Raw genomic sequence first — 19,453 nt, 5'->3', positions numbered from 1 at the left:
CTAGACTCTTCAGTACAATGTTGATTCTAGAGGAAAACTTTCAAGTCTTTCACCATTAAATATAATGTTTGCTGTGCATTTTTCATAGATGTTCTTTATTAGATTTGAGGAAGTTCTATACCAAATTTTTGTCCATTAATGTATTAAGTATTCACTTGAACTGATTTTTGGGTCATGATCATGACTGGGTCATGATCCTTTTTATATGTTACTGCATTTGATTTGCAAGTATTTTGTCGAGCATTTTTTCACTCATAGTTCTCTATTTTATCATAGTTCTCTATTTTATCAGAAGAAGAAAAGAATTACATGCAAAAGCATATTTACATTGTCTTTTTAATTTACCTATGTAATTGCTTCTACCAGTACTCTATTTCTTCAGGTGGGTTTCATTTAAACCTTAGTCTTTGTTGTATGCCAGGTCTGCTATCGATGGATTCTTTCAGGCTATACTAATCTAGCAACCTTAATTGCTCCTATAGTTTTAAAGGATAGTTTTTCCTGGATAGAGAGCATTTGTTTGACGGTTTTTCCCTTTTTGCACTTTGATTTTATAATCTCACTCTCTTCTAGCCTCCATAGCTTCTAATGAGATGTCAGCTATTTATCCTGCTGAGGAGCATTAGTACATGTTGAAGCACTTTTCTTTTTCTGCGATCGTGATTTTCACTTTGTCCGTGTTTTGACACTTTGATTCTGATCTTCCTGTGTTTGGGTGTCTGAATTTATCCTCCTTGGAGTTTGTTGAGGTTCTTATATGCATAGATGAATAATTTCATCAAATTTGTAAAGATTTCACCCATTAAATCTTCAGATATTCTTTCTCCCTTTTTCTTTCTCTTCCTTTCTTCTGGAGATTTTATTATGTGTACAGTGGTTTTGTTGGCATTCTACTGGTCTCTCAGACTGTGTTCATTTTTCTTCATTACTTTTCTTTCTGTTCAACAGGTTGAATCATCTCAATAGATCTAGCTAGTTCATATCTGCAGAGGATATTTTTATTTTTATTTTCCTTAGTGATATTTTTATTTTAGTTATCCTTTTAAATTTCTACTTGATTCTTTTTAATAATATTTATTTGTTGATGGTCTTTATACTGTGAGATGTTTGCATTCTATAATTTTCAGATGTAGGTCCTAGTCTTTGAACATGTTTACTTGCTTATTTAAGTCTTTATCTTATAAAGCAAATGTCTGAGTGTTGCCAGGAACAGTTTCCATTGACTTCTCCCCCCACCCCACCCCCCATGTTATGGCCATACTTTTCTGTTTCTTTGAGTATCTTGTATTTTTCCATTGAAAACTGATTGTTTGAAATATTATGTAAGGTGGCAGATCCGAAAATCAGATTTCCCCCTCTCTTTAGGGTTTGTTATTGCTTCATTCCTGCTGCTGCTGTTCATTTAGTTACATTTCTGCACTAATTCTTTAAAGTCTGTATTCTTTATCATGGATAGACACTGAAGCCAGTGTTCAATATGCCTAGTTGTTTCCTCTTGATTAGACAGTGATTTCTTTCAATTCCTGGACCCAATCATTCTTTGAGCCACTGCCAAGTGGTCTGAGTTTGTGTGCTGGAATGTCTTCAGCACTCCAGCGAGCACCTTGAGTTCCTCCTTAGACTTTACTTCTTGCTTATACAGAAGATCAAATTCAATCAGGGGTGCAGGATTAAGGTTTTCTCAAGTTTTTTTCCTAGCCATGTGCACTGTCCTACATTTGCGCATGACCTTCTACAATCCAAGGAATTTGTTGGAGCTTTTTAAGTCTCCCTATGCACCACTCATTCCCCAGTTTTTCCTTTCAAGGTTCCCTTTCAAGGTCATCTCGTACCACTGCTTCAGGCAATTGCAGTATTGAATAATTCCTGCTAATTACTTTTAACACACACCCTGGGAATGGAGTTGTTTACACAGTTGTTTACTCTGAGATAGGTCAAAAGACAAATTCTGAGGATGGAGTTTACCTAGGGAGCTGATAAAAAGTGACATTTCTCTGGGGGTGGAGCTTTTAGGTAGCTTCAGATCACTTCTTCCTCCTTCAGCAACTGACTGTTCACCACGGTTGTGATGCTGGTGATTATGTTTGTAAGGATGTAACATTGATTTACAATAATGTATATGATTCAGAGGGGTAGAATCACACCTCTTTGGATGTATGTTACCACACTCACCACAAAGTTAAATTTTTAAGGCTGCCATGAGGCTGAGTACATGGAGATGAAGACAGGTCAAGTTAAAATGTCACAAGCTGACAAATCTTACAGATTTAGCCTTTTTTTTCCTCAACTGTTCCTCAGATTGTTGTAAGCCTTTGTTTAATTTCCACAGTTACCCAGAGATTAATTTTAACAAATTTTGTCAGTGTTCTCTTGGGACTTTTGTGAGGGAATAGAATTTGTGACGTCTTTATCATATCTGTAGATATGAGATATCTACTTGATATTTCAGAACTGCTATACCCATTGTTTTTATTTGAGTTATTTGCAAGGCCAATAAATTACACAACTGTAGCCCCTTGGCCTGAGTACATTGGAATGATTTCTGTGGGAGTATTGTGCTACCTACTGTTAGTTTTTTTTTTTTTTTTTCTCATTAATTTGTAGGAGTTCTTTAAATACTCTGGTGTATAGTCCTTGTTATTTTTAAGTGTTGCAAAATTTCTACCAGTTTGGAGCTAGTTTTTCCCCACTCTCTACATGTTCTTTTAGTAATGGTCTCACTTGAAACTTTTTTTTAAATATGGGTCTCCCTGGTGGCAAAGGGGGTTAAGCACCATACTATGAAGCAATCCGCAGCCTCTGCAGCACGAGTTCGATCCCCGGCTGGCCAGGGAGCAACCCACGTGGTGAGGTGGACCTCTCCAATGTTCGTCCGCTGCTCCCCTCAGCGCATATTTCAGTCAGTCTGCCTGTTCTGTTCCCCACTCTGTCTCTGGTGAATCCACTCACCCCTCCCTCACATCTCTGGCCTGTATCCCAGCTCTTGTATGCGTAAATAAATCTTTAAAAAAAATTTTTTTAAATAGTACTTTTCTTTGGGTTTCTCATTTATGGAATTTCTTCTTACTACTCAGTTATCTAGATATTTTCCTGTGTTTTTTCCTAATAAGTTGGTACTGGTGCATTCTCATTTAACACCTGGAATTGATTTAATTTATCTGTAAGATTTAGGGGCTCAATTTCATGCTTTTCCATAAGAATATTCCATTGTACTGGCCCATGAACTGAAATGCCATATCTCACATTTCTGATTTGCTGGGCAGTCCAATCAAGGTTTTGTAAATGCACAAGTCTCTCTCTCTGAGCTCTTTATTTTGTTCTCTTGCTCAATTTTTCTTAACCAGTGCCAGTAGCACCTCTTTCTTTAATGTTTTGACTATTCAGAGTCCTTTTCTCTCTTATTGAATTTACAGCTCAAATGGGGTAGAATGACATACTTAAATATTGATTTTTCCAAATTACAAGCATGGTAACGTATTCATTTAAGAGGCTTGTTCACTCTTTCAGAGCAGTTTTACTGTGTTGTCTATATAAATCTTATACGTCTTGAATTGATTATTCCTAGACTCTATTTTTTAAGGTATTGAGAAATGGCATTTAAAAAAGTCCTAATTATTGCAAGTCCATAGGGACATAGTTCTTTTTTGTCACCCTATATATATTTTGTATGTCAATTTGTTTCTCAGCAAATTTACCAATGTCACTTTTTTTCATAATTTTTCTAAGTTCTAGTGCACTGTGTAGACGATAATGTGACCTCTTAGAAGTAGCATTTTCCTTTCTTCCTTACTAACCCTCCTGTCTTTTTTTTAAAAGATGTATTTATTTATGCATACAAGAAGTGAGGTACAGGCCAGAGGTGTGGGGGTTGAGAGGATTCATCAGAGACTGAGTGGGGAACAGAACAGGCAGACTGACTGAAATACGCTGCTGAGGGGAGCAGCAGGCGAGTCAGGAGAGGCCTGCTACACCATGTGGGTAGCTTCCTGGCTGGAGATCAAACTTGTGCTGCATTGGCTGTGGATAGCTTCATAGGGCTGCATCTTAACCCCTTGCACCATCAGGGAGTTACTTCTGTCTTTTTTTTTTTTTTTTTTTTTTGGTGATTTATATTGTACAGTCAAGAACTTCCAGTTGAAAAGAAGTGGTTATAGCCCTCCTTTGTCTTCTTTCTGATGTAAAGGAAATATTTTCAGCATTTTACCACTAACTGTATTTTTACAGATAGGAAGCATTTGGGAATATGTAGGAATATATATGTAGGAAGCATTTATCATTTACCAGGTGAATGAATTGACTTCTATTCCTATTTTTATAAGAATATAGTTTAGTTTTTTTAATCTTGAATGGATGTTGGATCTTACCAGACTAGTAGAACGTTCTCTTCATTCAAATCTTTATAACTAGATTTTCTTTTCTTTAGCAAAGAAGTTTGTGATCCTGATATTGGTGGCAAGATCATAATGTGTCCTCAGTGTGACAGACTCTGTCCTTTCTGGAATCTCAACATCACTTGCGAGTCCTCTAAGGTAAATTTTGTTTTTCCAAACATTCACAAGTAATGAAAGATATTTTTTCTTCTAATAATTTTAGTACAACATGGAAATTATTTATCACCCCCACCCTGCGGAATTCAGAAAGGTAATTTTCAACTAAACCTCCAAACATTCTGAAAGTAGATCTGATTATCTCTTTTACAAGTAAAAAATTGAGATTAAAAATTTTAAATCTCCCAGAGGGTCAGTGAGGAATGGTAGAATTGAAACTATTTCAGTATTTCAAGTAATCAAAGCAGAAATCTCATGGATACTATTTTATTTATTTTTAAAAAAGATTTATTTATTTATGCATACAAGGACTGGGGTTTAAGCCAGAGGTGCGGGGTGAGAAGATTCACCAGAGACAGAGTGGGAAACAGAACAGGCAGATCTACTGAAATACATTGCTGAGGGGGCAGCAGGCAAGGCAGGAGAGGTCTGCTGTGCCATGTAGGTAGCTCCCTGGCAAGGCCAGGGATCAAACTCGTGCTGCAGTGGCTGGCAATAGCGTGATAGCACTATCTGTAGCCCTGCGCCACCAGGGAGGCCCTCATGGATACTATTTAATGGATTTTATTATTATAAGTAAAATTCAAGTGAATGGAAACCTGAAATTTGTACTTGTGTTTTTCTCACTTTAAGTGTGCTAAAACTGTGCTTGGGTTTTTAAAGACCTTGCAGTCAGATTTAGACTGTATCTATAAATACAGGTAAAAAAGGCTTTGAATAGAGAAGATGACAGATAGTTACTTTGTCTCAAAACACTTAGGAGATTTAGGATGAGCATTCAGATGGGAAAGGACTTACTGAAAGGCATGCCAGGTATCTAGACAGGAAGAAGGATGGTTAGCTTGCTTTGGAGAATGTTCTTGACTGCTTTGACATTCCCTTCTCCCTTGTGATCTTTCCTCCATCCCCCTGTCCTGCCATGAAAATTTAGGAAAATTTCTGTAACCTCAGAATATTGTTATCTACTCCATGTAAGTTCTTATTTTAACTGAATCACTACTATTATATTTTATATTTGCAAAGTTCTTGTATTAACGATTTTGCCGCTTACAGCACCCTTGTGCGATATGCAGAACAGGTATTATCTTTATTTTACAGATTAAAACATTGGGGATCTGATATTAAGCAATTATATTCAAAATGACACACTTAGAAAAGCCAGAAAATGCCAACAAATCTGCATTTCTTGCCTTTACTGGGCTACTTACCAGCTGACAGTAGTACCTGGCTCTTCACTCTTAAGTTGAGTTTTATGTTTGAATTTTTTGCCACCACTTTTTTTAAAAGTGATTTCAGAGTATTGACAACATGTGGGTTTTTACACTTCATTTTTTGTAAAGATTTATTTTTTATTTATACAAGAACTGGGGTGCAGCCCAGAGGTACGGGGGAGAGGCAGGGCAGGGACCAGAACAGGCAGATGATCGAAATACACTGCTAAGGGGAGCAGTGGGCGTGACAGGAGAGATCTGCCACACCATGTGGGCATCTCCCTGGCCAGCCGGGAATCAAACCAGTACTGCAGAGGCTGCAGACAGCTTCACAGCGCTGCACTCAACCCACTGTGCCACTGGGGAGGCCCTACACTTGATTTTTTAATTAAAATGGATTTTATTGCCTCCAACCCAACACAAATTCAAGATTATAACTATCTGCCATAGATGACACAAGGAACAAGACTTGAGTCTGGTAATAAGGAGCTGCTTCCAGTGATGCTGACTCATAAAGGTCACCAGTTAGAGTGTGTATTGTCAGGCACTGGATTTAGGTCTACACCTCCGATAATACCAGAGGCAAATTATCCTCCACAAAGTACAACCGGAAATATAATTTTCCTTAAGAAATTCTGTCACACACTCCTTCCCATCTCTTCTATCATTTCTTCTGTTCCACTTATCCAGCTTTAAGCACATGACTTTCAAATATGTCCCTCTCTCTGTACATATTATTTCTATTGTTTTGGGAAAAGTAAATATTGGATACTATCCCAGTTTCCTGAAGGACCTCTTGAACTTCAGCACAATGATTTACGAAGGGAAAGAGGCACACAAAATATTGAGTAATAGGATGAAATGAAAAATTAAGTTCAAGAAGGAGAAAGCATCTTTTTGTTCTTTTCTGTTTTTTGCTTAAGGCAATCATTTTTTCATTCATACATTTATATATATTCCTTTCTACCGCTTTTTTGGAAAGAGAGATAGAATATTTACTAATCAACATGGGTATTTAAAGGGTTAACAGATTAGAAATAGAAATCACATTCAGGGAAATGAAGAAACAGTTATAGAAATAACTACAATTAATACTGATTTTGTGATTAAACACAAAATAGCATTCTTGACCTTTTAATTGGCAAGCTAAAGGGGAGTGTAGTAAGCTATACTCTATTGTTCTTGGAAATACATATATTATAAAATTTTAAATTACCCTTACAGAATGAAAATATAGCAAATGGTTACTTTTCTAGATATTTTTTATTTTTGCATAGAACTGGGGTGTAGACCAGAGGTGCAGAGGTGAGAGGATTCCCCAGAGACAGAGTGGGGAGTAGAACAGGTGGATCTACTGAAATCCACTGCTGAGAGGAACAGTGGGTAAGACAGGAAAGGCCTGCTGTGCCATGTGGGTCAGCTCCCTGGCCGGGGATCGAACTCAGGCCATGGTGGTGACAGCACTGAAATTCAACCCCTAGGCCACCAGGGAGGCCCCACACTTTTCTAGATTCTGTGGTTCCTCTATTTAAAATCATCAAGGCTGCTTTCCTGCTCTATGTAACTGAGGCCATGAGCTAATTGGGGGCTGCTCTTAATAGCTGACTCTCCCATGCTACCCTGTCAAGCAGGCTCACCTAAGCCTCTGACCAGAGAAACCCCTTGCTACCGTCTCCCTAGATTCCTAGCCCACGTCACTCATGGAGCAACAGAGTAGAGAGGATAGTCATCTAATTCTTTCTCTTGGCAAAAATGGCCACATCATCCAAGCCACATTTACATTAAAGAATCTTCAATAATAGCACAGTTTTTCACAGGAGTTTTCTGTTAATAATTTTGAGTAAGGGATAAGGCAAAAGCATTTCACAACTTGAGAATACGTTTCCATTGGAGTCAAACTTGAGAGAAGTGGAATCCCAGGCCTCAGAAGTAGAGGAAGAGCAGTGCTCCCCATAACTCCCACTCACTTAGTGATTGTGTCTTTGATCTGGGATTTTGAGAGGAATAATTGGATGACAATTTGGGGTCGTGCTTTCCTGGTCAGAAGCATATGGATAGTTGAGGGGCATCTACCTACTTCAGAAAACAGGTGTATGAGAAGATGGTTAAGTAGATATTCTTTTATACCAAAAATACCATAACTAATTAATGTCTTTACATAAATAAAAGCTTAGTCACTTTTTATCAGTATAAAGGGCAGGTGTGGCAGACCTCTCCTGTGGCACCCGCTGCTCCCCTCAGCAATGTATTTCGGTCTGTCTGCCTGTTCTGCTCCCTGCTCAGTCTCTGGTGAATCCTCTCACCCTCCTGCACCTCTGGCCTGTACCCCAGCTCTTGTACAAAAATAAATAAATCTTTAAAAAATAATAATAAAGGGCAACCCCAAGTTACCAACACTAGATAGATTTCCTTAAAAACAACTTTGAATTTTCTTGAGCATTTGAATTTGCTTTTTTTTAACCCATATCTTCTTTTTTCTACCCTGACTTTCTTGCTTTTCAGATGATCTGTAATGAAGCCAATATTATATATGCTTGCTATTTTTCACAGTAACTTTATAGATATTTTTAGGAGACATAAAAATGTTTACTAATGAAAAACTATTAACTGATTGTAAGATATTTTTAGGAATTCATAGAGGAAATACACTATTCATAGACTAGCAAAAAAGGTTAAATTTAGAAGAACTAGTGAGCAGTGCCTTTTTTGCCCAGGCATGTCATTTATTCATCCGTAGTCACTGTGACCTTTGCAATGTCAGCCAAAAGAGAGCACCCTTGTATCTTGGTCCAGTGGAGACCTGTCAGCAGTTGTGTCAGAGCTGTCACAGGGTTTGAAGAAGAAGATCTGGGGTAGAGCTGCCTCAGAACCAGCCCCAGCTTGGTACTTTAACAAGAGCAGCAGAAATCTAGATACTGGGGCTCTCCGGTGGCGCAGCGGTTAAGCGCTGGGTTGCGAAGCTGCCCGCAGCCTCTGCAGCACCAGTTTGATCCCCGGCTGCTCCCCGGCCACCGGAGGAGGGTCCCACATGGCGCGCAGACCTCTCCTGCCACCCACTGCTCCCCTCAGCAGTGTACTTCGGTCCTTCTGCCTGCTCTGCTCCCCGCTCTGGCTCTGGTGAATTCTCTCACCCTCCCGCACTTCTGACTGTACCCAGTACTTGTATAAATAAATAAAAATAAATCTTAAAAAAAAAAAAAAGAAATCTGGATACTTACGCTAGGAGCAAAGTGGATGATGGTGAATGAAGAATTGCTTCCATGGGGCTACACCACCTCCTCCAGTTCACCATAGTCGATCTTATAAGATCATTCAAAAACAGGATAGCGACTTTCAACAGAGTGAAATTTTAGCAATGCCTATTTCACTATTTATGATATAGAAATATTCCTGTGGAAAATGCACTCTGGTAATTATAGCAAAGGCTATTTGTTTTCAAAAGAATGAGAAAACTCATCTCTAAGTATGTAGACGATATGGTGATTGTAAAACTATGTATCAGCTTTGAAAAGAAATTTGGACTGTGGAATACACAAAACCTATATACTTGCTGAATTCTCATAAATGGAGAACAGAATTCACTCATAGACCATTATTGTATTTTCCAGAAATTGTGCATCTTTGACAGTTTTGGAACCCTAGTCTTTGCCGTGTTTATGGGAGTGTGGGGTAAGTTGTTTTCATTTATTTAGTTTACTTTTGTCTCTTAACATTAAAAAAAACTCTCAGACAAGACAGGTACCTGTAAAATAGCAACGTACGTTTTATCTCAGCTACTACTTTTAGGGTCTTGGATTGCCCAAGCCCCAGTTCCGCTGGAACTCCATTTATAACTCTAACACTGCTGTATCAGTTAACTTTTCCTGCATCAAAAAGTACCTCTCGCAAATCCTGTTCCATGCGGTGTCTCATCCTCCAGTGGCTAGGCCAGGATTCTCCACAGGATGAAATAACAAACTCTATTTGGTAATAAAAGAGATATAATCCTAACAAATACAATTCCTGTAAAGGAACTTCAACTCTATATTTATATTATTTACTTCTAATAGTATCATTAATGTAAAGAGGCAATCACCATTTTCTTCTAATGCAGACTTTTCAATCTTTATTTGATGTGACTATTCTACCACAGAAGAAAAAATTTGCATTTGCCAAGATACATGCCTTTCTAATTTCATGGTATAAATCAAGGGGGAATGGAGTTCAGGTTGCAGGTAGGTGGGGAAACAGAGCCAAGTCTGTATTCTGCATCACTCACAGAAGCTTCTGGTGTCCGGGACAGGCTTTCTCTTAGCAGTGGTTGTGCCTATGAAGGGTTACCCAGTAAATCACAGAGCAGATGGCACAATTATTGGGGACACTTTTTAGAGATCTCAGTTGCCTCTCCTTGAAAAAATGACCTGTATGATAGTCAAGTTCAGCTAATAAGCTACATGTTTCAGTTAGAGACCAAGTACTGGCTACATTTGACACATAGAATGCTAAAGATCAAGTTCATGTATTCAGACCCTCTGAACCCTCCATGATAAATCAGTTTCCCCCATAAGCATATGAGTGCCAGACCCAAAGGTGTTGGGCACTATAACCATTGTCTCAGCTTGCTTTGTAGTCTCTGAAATTCCAGCGCATCCAGTAAACTACATACGCTAGTGGATGCTGATGGTCCCAGTTAAAAAAGACATTTAAGTAAGGCTCTACATTTATTAATGTTGACACTGGAAAACCAAACCTCCTATTTCCTAGTGCCTTTCTATGATCTTCATGCAATGTTTATGAAACTAACTTAAGCATATTGAGCTGCAGGTTTTCTTGAAGCAGATTTAGAGTGTAGCCCTGCCCGGAGCACCATCTGCATGTCTGTAAGGCTATGTGTGTGTGGGATGAACTCTTTATTTGAAATGCCTTCTATTCCTTTTCTGGTTACTTCTTCCTTACAAGGACTACTGTGAACTTCATCACAGAAAGTCTGAAATTGCAAAACTGAAGAGGGAGGAGGGTCTTGGGATGTTTTCAAATCACCATCACCATATTCCTATTGTCTCTGTGTCCCCACATGGATGTGGCACTTAGGATATTTTTCTACTCCCTGGGAGTTATAAGAGTTGTGGATAGTTCTTTTTTTAAGAAATGTAGTGCAGGTCACATGCTTACCTGAAAAATGTCCACCCTTCTAGGCCAAGCCAGGTCATCACTCATTCTTACCAGAGTCCTCACTCCCAACCCATAGAAGGTCTGAACATCTCCTCCTCTCCCCATTCTTTGTTGCTTCGACCTACTTCTGCCTGATTTTCCCTGAATCCAAGCTCTCAGCTGCATGACTGTAAATGTTCATCTTTGAATTTTCAGCTGGCCTAGGGATTTCCAGACAATTAGCTTACAAGGGGCCAGAAAAGCCAGGAAGCCACCCCTGTACCAACTGCAGTCAGGGATCAGGTGGTGACTGTTGTAGCTCTTAGTTCCAAGATGGGCTCCTATGAGGACCACACCCACTCCACACCCACCTCTTAACCAGTGATGGACAGAGGCATCTTTGCTGCAAAAGGGTCTAAAAAATGTGATTTTTAATTAGGAATCAAGGCTGAGCGAGTTCATCTACTTAAGCTGCCTTTATGAGTACAAACAGCTAAATAGATTCAATGCCATTAAAATGCCCAGCCCTTCAGAAGCAAACTCTGACGATCAGAACCCTCCCGTCTACCAGAGTATGTCTTTTGTCCTCACTTGCTGCAATGCCTTATGGGTTTGAACCCTGCTTTTGTGTATGAGCATCTCCCTAATCTGATGTGTTCTTTCTCTGGGCCTGGGCAAACTTCCCTCCTCTCATTCTATGCTGATGTAAGAATTCTGAGCTGTCATCAGCTAGGACTCCTGAATTGTGATTGCCAGAGAACATATATGGTGTGCTCCCCATGGGGCTTCCACTGGTTGTTTTATTTCAGGAAGAGGGGGAAAGACACAGGACAGGATATTCCCACCTGACAGAACCATCCTGTGTGTCAGACTGGGCCACAGTGATGAGATGATGGGAGCCAGCAGTGACTGCCCAGAATATTCCAGAACACTGGGTGGCCGTGCCGGTTTACCAGTGTCCTCCATGGACCTCCAAAGTCCTTTGCTATGCAGAATGAGAAACTGAGAAACTCCCCCTTATTCCTGCAGCCCCCAGGGTTTTCTCCTTCAAAGGTGAGGATTTGCTAACAACTCATTATTTTTTACCAGGTCATTTCTTGCTTACATGGCAGTTTTATCACTTCCTAGGCAGAACTGCTCTGAAAGTTCAGGGTTTGCTAAACAGCCTTTTTATCCCTATGTCCACGTTCAGGGAGAAGGGGCGAAGGGTTCTAATTGGTCTTCTCTTATAGCACCTGTAGAATTGCTTATACTGCTTTTTCTTCCGTAGAGAAGCAAGTTCATTTTCATAAATCATCTGTTGATACTATTGCTAGATACTGAGTAAATTAATGCTATTATATTCCCATTTTTCAAGAAGAGGAAAATGATGCTGAGGGAGATTGCATAATCTTCCTCTTACTAAAGATCCCAAAGGCAAAGGGTGACAGGCACAGATACAGAGCTCTGCAAATAATTAGACTGTGATCAGCCTTTAGGGCCATGCCAAAATGCAGTGTGTATTACTAGAGGGCAGCAGATGTAGCAAGCTTTTAAAAGATGCAGAAATATATCTTTTGATTCACATCATTGCACTATTTTGTCTGGGCCTCTAAAAAATAGGAATGGATTAGGAAGTGTTGTGCCATGCCCTTGATGCCACCTTACCTGATTCAGGTACATCTAATCAGAACTGAGAAAGCACCAGCTTCCATCCTCTTTCTGACAGGCTTACAGGGTAAACACAGGTTTGTCTTGTTGGAACCTCTAGGCCCACTGGGGCCGAAGTACAGCAGGCCTTGATGTTCCTCATCACAATTTCCTTTCAAAATCATTGTGTTTGGATATATCAACTCATGAAAGTAATCTGTTTTGGAAATTGAGGCTTTTCTCTATTAAAGTAAATAAAAGGAGGGCCTCCCTGGTGGCGCAGTGGTTGAGCACTGGGTTGCGAAGCTGCCCACAGCCTCTGCAGCACTGGTTTGATCCCCGGCTGCTCCCCAGCCACCGGAGGAGGATCCCGCATGGCATGCAGACCTCTCCTGCCACCCACTGCTCCCCTCAGCAGTGTACTTTGGTCCTTCTGCCTGCTCTGCTCCCCGCTCTGGCTCTGGTGAATTCTCTCACCCTCCCGCGCTTCTGACTGTACCCAGTGCTTGTATAAATAAATAAATAAATATTTTAAAAAATTAAAAAAAAAAAAGTAAATAAGAGGAATTTCAAAAAGATCTTTATATCTCATTATCACAATTTAGAAGGATTCCAGCAACATAAGGAAGATCTCTAGTGTGGCTTTAGAGAGCTTTTCCAGTGGGCACCCTAAGGGACCCACACCCTACCAGCTGCAGCCCTGTCTTTGGGTTGGAAGAACCAGTTCTGCCCTGGTGTGTGGCCTTGAAGTGAATTATGAAGGAGGAGATGACATACGATGAACCCCCCCTGTCTGTCTATTTAGCAGTCAAGGGCCTGGTGCTACTGTGACTTCACAGTAAATCGACATCCATAGGATCAACAGTAAATCATTCTCCATACAATATTCTGCTTCTGGGGATACCTGGGCCCACGTGGACAGGGATGGCAGGTAGGGGTGCCGAGCTGTGGTTGTGAGTCGAGAGCAGCTGGAGCCCACGGCCCTTTTAAGTGGATGGCTCCATCCTTCTGGGGGGTGCCAGCCATGGGGATTCCCCAGTTTCTGGAGTGACTTCCTACAGCTCTTTCATCCAGCTAGTATGAAAGAGTGCCTGCTGTGTGCCAGTGCCTGCTGTGTGCCAGTGCTTCAGCTATCAACAAAACAGAATCCCCGCCCCGTAAGGGAGACCTTCCAGTAGGCACGATAAACTCTAAACGCAGAAGCGAATCCAGGCAAGAATAGTAACTGCTACCTGTTTTGTACACGGAAGCTGAAGTCAGCGTGGAGAGTGAAGCACGCCTTTTTGCAAGAGCATGCACTTCTTCTGGAATGATTTTGTACTGCTAGAGGGGAGCACAGTGCAAAGAACCTGAGGGGTATAGGCGATACTGACAGTAGAGTCCTCCAAGAGAGTAAAAAGTGGGGTTCTTTAAGGAAACATGGTGTTTGTCAGAGATGTGAATCTCAATCACTTTGGTGAGTGAGTAGCATCCACTCTGCTGCTTGATCAGCATCCCAAGGAGGGCTGGCTCGTGGGTATTGCACCCTCACTCCCAGGTAGGAGTCTCATTGAAAAGTACCCATCCACCCCATGGGGCCAGCCTGGCTGAAGTGAGAAGCAGGACCAACCAGCCCCAGTGCACTCCTAGAACTATAAAACCTTCAACCTTGACTCACCACTTTCCCTGCCACTGCACCCCAGAGGGGATGAGGGCAGTTTCGCAAAAAGGCTCACTCTCCAACTGAGTATTCAGCCTGGGTCCCTGGCCTTTGCTGTGGCCTTGATGGGCAGGGAAGTGCTGAGCTCTAAGATGTAAGTGCATGCCTTTTTCTCCCCAAGAGGTCAGCCTTTGAAGGTTCTGGGGCTGCAAATACTGTCTTAGCTGCTCTTACTATCTAGAAGGAGGTACTGAGTCCAAGTGTAAAAAACCTTAAGGGGAGAGTTCTTACTGCCAGCAGGGCGACTGATCAGGCCTGCTCTCGGGTCTCACAGGTGGGCCAGGTCGTGCACCTGACAGGTTGTTACTTAGAGGACTTGGAACATTTGGGTGCCCTGAGAGTGTCAGGAAAAAGTACCCAAGGGCTTTGTAGATTTCACCCCAAAGTCTGCTCATCTCCTTGTGGTCAAGGGGCACCCACTTGGGGCAGTAACACGTTGTAAGAAGAACTTGGCTTGGGATGCCAGAGTGCCAGGGACTCACCCCAGCCTCCCATATTGTAACCTCAGGCAAAGATCCAAATCTCTTTGTGCCTTTATTTCTTTATGTCTAACATGAGGACGATACTGACGATACTGGCAACTGTCTTAGAGAGTTGAGAGGGCCTTTAGAGATACAATGTCATTGAGTTCACACCAACCTTATAAGGCAGGTTCTGTTTCTCTTTTTTACAGGCAGGAAAACAAAGGCTCAGATAGATGAAACATTTTATTTACTTTTTAAAAAATTTATTTTTATTTATTTATGCTTACAAGAACTGGGGTACAGGCCAGAGGTGCAGGTAGTGATAAGACTCACCAGAGACAGAGTGGGGAGCAGAACAGGCAGATCTACTGAAATTCACTGCTGAGGGGAGCAGCAGGCGAGACAGGGCAGGTCTACTGAGCCATGTGGGTAGTTCCCTGGCCGGGGATGGAACCCATGCTACAGTGGCTGGGGATAGCTTAATAGAGCTGAGACTTTAACCCCTGCACCACCAGGGAGGCCCCAGATGAAACATTTTAACCAGCTACCACATACCACATACCACATACCCTTGTCAGGACCAGGGTTTTGACTTGATTCCAGTGTCCGTGTGATTTCTACTCTCACACACTATTATTGAAAATGACTGAAGTCGCAGCTAGTTCTGCTGGGAGTGGGCACGTCCCCTACACATCCCCTTCTGTCACTGGCGCGTGGCGTCCCAGGCAGGGCTGGGAGGTTCCCCCCCGCATCTTGGCCCTCCTCTGCAGGATTCCAGGCCAGGCTCTCCACTCTCCACTCAGCGATTCTTAACTCTGAATGCTGAGTGGGGCTTTAAAAGCAATCCCAGCGCTGAGGACCATCCTAGACAATGGATTCGGAATCTTGGGGCTGGTGCCGGGGCAGTGTTGCTTAAAGCTCCAGATGCTTCTCACATGCAGCCAGCGGAGAACTGCTCAGTACCCCGTTTAGCATCTCATCCACTCATGGCTCAGTTACCACTTAATAAAAATTCCTGACAGCCTGGGTTCTAGGCTTTTACCTGCCTAGTAGACTTCTAGTGACCCACAGGCACCGGATCAGAATCAAACCAGTTGTCTTCTCACTCAGACTTGCTTCTCTTACTGCTCTTCTTCCAGAGGATGACACTAGAATTTGGGACCTCGCCCAAGCTAGAAAGCTGGCCTACATCCTTGCTCTCTTGGCTGGAGAGGCTTGATCTTTAACTGTCAGTGGGTCTTGCTGCCTCTGGTCTCACTCTGGACCAGAGCCATTGTCTCCTCCACCTTTGACTTGAAACCCAAACTCCTTTCAAGTCCTCTGTAACATGTTCCCGCTGCTCCCCAGGCAGCGGGAACACATCTCTCCATTACACCTGAACTGTTTGCATTTCTCAGAAGATACCTGGCTTCCTTGGCCTTCTGGCCTTTACACACAGTTTCTTGGCGGGAAATGGCTGAAAGTTCCACTTCACATGATCACTAAGTTATCTCAAAACTCGCCACTGCAGTCCCCTCCTCTGGAAGAGCCTTCCCATCTGACATCTGGCTACACATGCTGATCTGTTGCTCAGAGCAACCTTGATCATAGCCCTCGTCGCTTCAGTCCCACACGCCTTGGAGCTCCTTGAACTAGGGACTGGGTTTTTCTTTTTCTTTTTCCTCAGCACATTGTAGAGACTCAAAAAAATCTTTGTGGAAGGAAAAGTGGTCATTCCCAAATTTCTGTACAGGAAGGGCATGTAGCAGTCTGATTAGAAGGACTTAAGGCATTTACTCTGGAACTACCTTTTCAGTTAACATTTGCTGTTGTTTTTATTTAGTGTTTTAAGTTATAGTTCTTGAAAAATAAAGATTTCAGTGATGCAGGCCTGAAATTTATGTTATAATGCAAATTATTTCTTTCATATTTTATACAAGATTGAAACAAGTAGCAGTTTTTTAGATTTAAGAATTTTATGAGTTTGGGGTGGCTTGCTTGGGTGGTGGTGGATAGAGATTTGTGGCTGACCAAAGCATCCCCTACACAGGGCCTGGAGAAAAGAGGAGGAGAGGGAAGTAAGAAAACACAGACAGAATTGCTCTTAAATGATAATATTGATGTTTTTATTGCTACCCAATAAAATATGGGTAGCAGACAGTTTGGGCACATTCACATCACATTTTCCAAGATGAATTGTCCTGTTTGTTAATAAAAACCATTGCTTCACTTTTCTCTTTTAAATATTACTATTATCTATAAATTAGATTCGAATGACCATGTATTTGTCTCTGTTAGTTACCTTGTTTCTGGAGTTTTGGAAGAGGCGTCAGGCAGAGCTGGAGTACGAGTGGGACACCGTCGAGCTACAGCAGGAAGAGCAACCCCGGCCAGAGTATGAGGCACAGTGCACGCACGTGGTGATCAACGAGATCACGCAGGTAAAGGCACTGTTTCCATGCAGTTCAGTCTGGCTAGTGCAGTGGATATCAGCCTTGGCTGCATATTGGAATCACTTGGGCACCTTCACAATTTTTTTGTATGTAGAGGATCTGGGATGCAGGCCAGAGGTGCCATGGGTGAGAGGATTTCCCAGAGACAGAGTGAGGAGCAGAACAGGCAGATGTAGTGAAATCCACTGTTGAGGGGAGCAGCAGGAGAGACAGGAGAGGTCTGCTGCACCATGTAGGCCAGCTTCCTGACCAGGCATTGAACTCAGGCCATAGCGGTGACAGTGCTTCCTAGGCCACCAGGGAGGCCTGGCCTTGACAATTATTGATGCCTGTGACCCTTCACTACATCCTTTGAGGGTTCTTAGTGGCCTGGGGTGTGTTTGGGACACAGAACAGTGGACTTAGGAGACAAGTATGGTCTCCTCTTTGTGGTGACAGTAATAATGAAAACCAAATTGGACTGACATACTATAGAAGAAAAAGTGCAGTGTTTGTGTCCTGTTTCTGATAAAACCAGTAAATATGTGGGAAATTAGGCTATGATACAACATGGAAGGAAAGACACATTGGTTTTTATAGTTGACTCAATGCCTAGACTGGCTGCTCTTTGTCTCCACTAGCCTGAGTCACGGCTCCACCTTCTGGCTGGGATGCACAAAATAGTGTGACTCTTGCCCTAAAGTCAGAGTGGGATGGAGAGAGAAGGGAAACATTTGTTGAGGTCCAACTATGTTGAGGCACCGTGCTAGGCATTTTATAGAATTGGAAAGGTAAATTTGCTGCTGTAGTTACTGCTGCAAAGATGAAAAAAAAAAACCATCTGTATAAATATTCAAAGCCAATGAAAGATGATTTCTGAATCATCTGCCTTATTGCTCCTTCCATCAACACAGGAAATTTAGAGCTGATTGTATTGGCAGTCATCAGCATAAGGATGGTGGGTTCTGAATACAAATCTCTCTTGGAAAGAAAATGCTTTCACCACGAGCATCTGCAAATGTCCCCAACTATAGATTTTATAAATTAAATCACAGATTTACAGAATGTCAACACTGAAATGAACTGGAGGGAGCCGTACAACCTCCTCATTTTTAAAATGGGGAAAAAAATGAAGTTCAATTATCAACAGAAGGTGACATTTGTCTTTTACCATGAAACAAGCTTTAAATAATTCCCATAATGAATAGATCCTACCACTTATTCCAGAAGACAGAATCAAGGCATGTGTTGAAAAGATGATCAGAAATAAAGGCTGACGCTTCAACAAAAGGAGATGTAAATAATGACTTTCAGTACTGAAAAAACAAAAGCTTGTAATATTGGCAACATTGGAAAAATACTAAAGAAAAAAGAGACAGTTTGGCAATTAAAACCTGCGCTTTTTTAATTGAAAATTGCCAAGTGATACCAGTCCATTCCATTGAAATGTTGCTTGTTACAAAACTGAACATGAATATTCATTTTGCTTTACCTTTCTCCCTCATTTTACTTTTGTTACCCTGGCATGGCTGTGAAGTCAGGAATGAGCATGCCTGAGTTCAAATCTGAACACAGTAATTTACAAATGAATTGTCTTAAGCAAAAAAATGTCACTTCTCTGGCGATACTGTTTCTTCAACTATAAAGGAGCAGAACAGAATTGCCTCCTCCAGTGAGTATGGCAATGGTTAATAGACTTAATGTATAAAACCCACTTAGAATAGAACCTGGAGGGCCTCCCTGGTGGCCTAGGGGTTAAGTCTCAGCACTATCACCGCCAAGGCCTGAGTTTGATCTCCAGCCAGGGAGATCAAACCAGCCACATAAGGGCACAGCAGACCTCTCCTGTCTCGCCCACTGCTCCCCGTAGTAGATTTCAGTTGATCTACCTGTTCTGCTCCCCACTCTTTCTCAGGGGGACCTTCTCACCCCCTGCACCTCTGGCCTGTACCCTAGTTCTTCGACACAAAAAATAAATAAATGAAAAAGAAGAGTACTTGCCACAGAGTAAAGGAAATTTGTATTTGCGGCAATTATCACATAATAGCTCCTCTTATAATCCAGATAAATCTTGAGAAGTATTGATTCTCCTTTGAAAAATGTAAATATACTCAGATAAACTGTAAAGGGAAGATTCTAAAAATAAATAGTTATACCAAATTAAGATATAATATAAAACTCAGCCAAAAGCCACATCCTGGATACCTTGTATTTGCAGATGTCTGTGAAACTGCTGTCATTGTAGATTTCTCCTAAAATCTAAGACAAACTCAGGAATGTCTCTTTACAGCTCCACATTTTCAGATACCCAAACTCCTGAGCTGAGGTTCTATCAGGTAAATAACTTGTGTCTCAGGCTTGC

At 41.5% G+C, this 19,453-nt stretch overlaps 1 protein-coding gene across 1 annotated transcript in view; it reads left to right on the top strand.

Moving 5' to 3' along the window:
- The window catches only part of ANO6 (anoctamin 6), a gene marked incomplete at both ends in the record, with an annotated part of 209,845 nt that overhangs the window by 154,011 nt on the left and 36,381 nt on the right, over positions 1–19,453 (top strand). Inside the window, 3 exons of the mRNA XM_084255999.1 lie at positions 4,424–4,529; positions 9,367–9,427; positions 16,958–17,100. Coding sequence (XP_084112125.1) covers positions 4,424–4,529; positions 9,367–9,427; positions 16,958–17,100 — 310 coding nt within the window. The remainder of the gene's footprint in view (positions 1–4,423; positions 4,530–9,366; positions 9,428–16,957; positions 17,101–19,453) is intronic.

Source organism: Talpa europaea (genome assembly GCF_964194135.1).
Source record: "Talpa europaea genome assembly, chromosome: 15".
NCBI lineage: Eukaryota > Metazoa > Chordata > Mammalia > Eulipotyphla > Talpidae > Talpa > Talpa europaea.
Note: the sequence above shows the minus strand (reverse complement) of the source record. Positions and strands in the feature narration are given on the sequence as shown.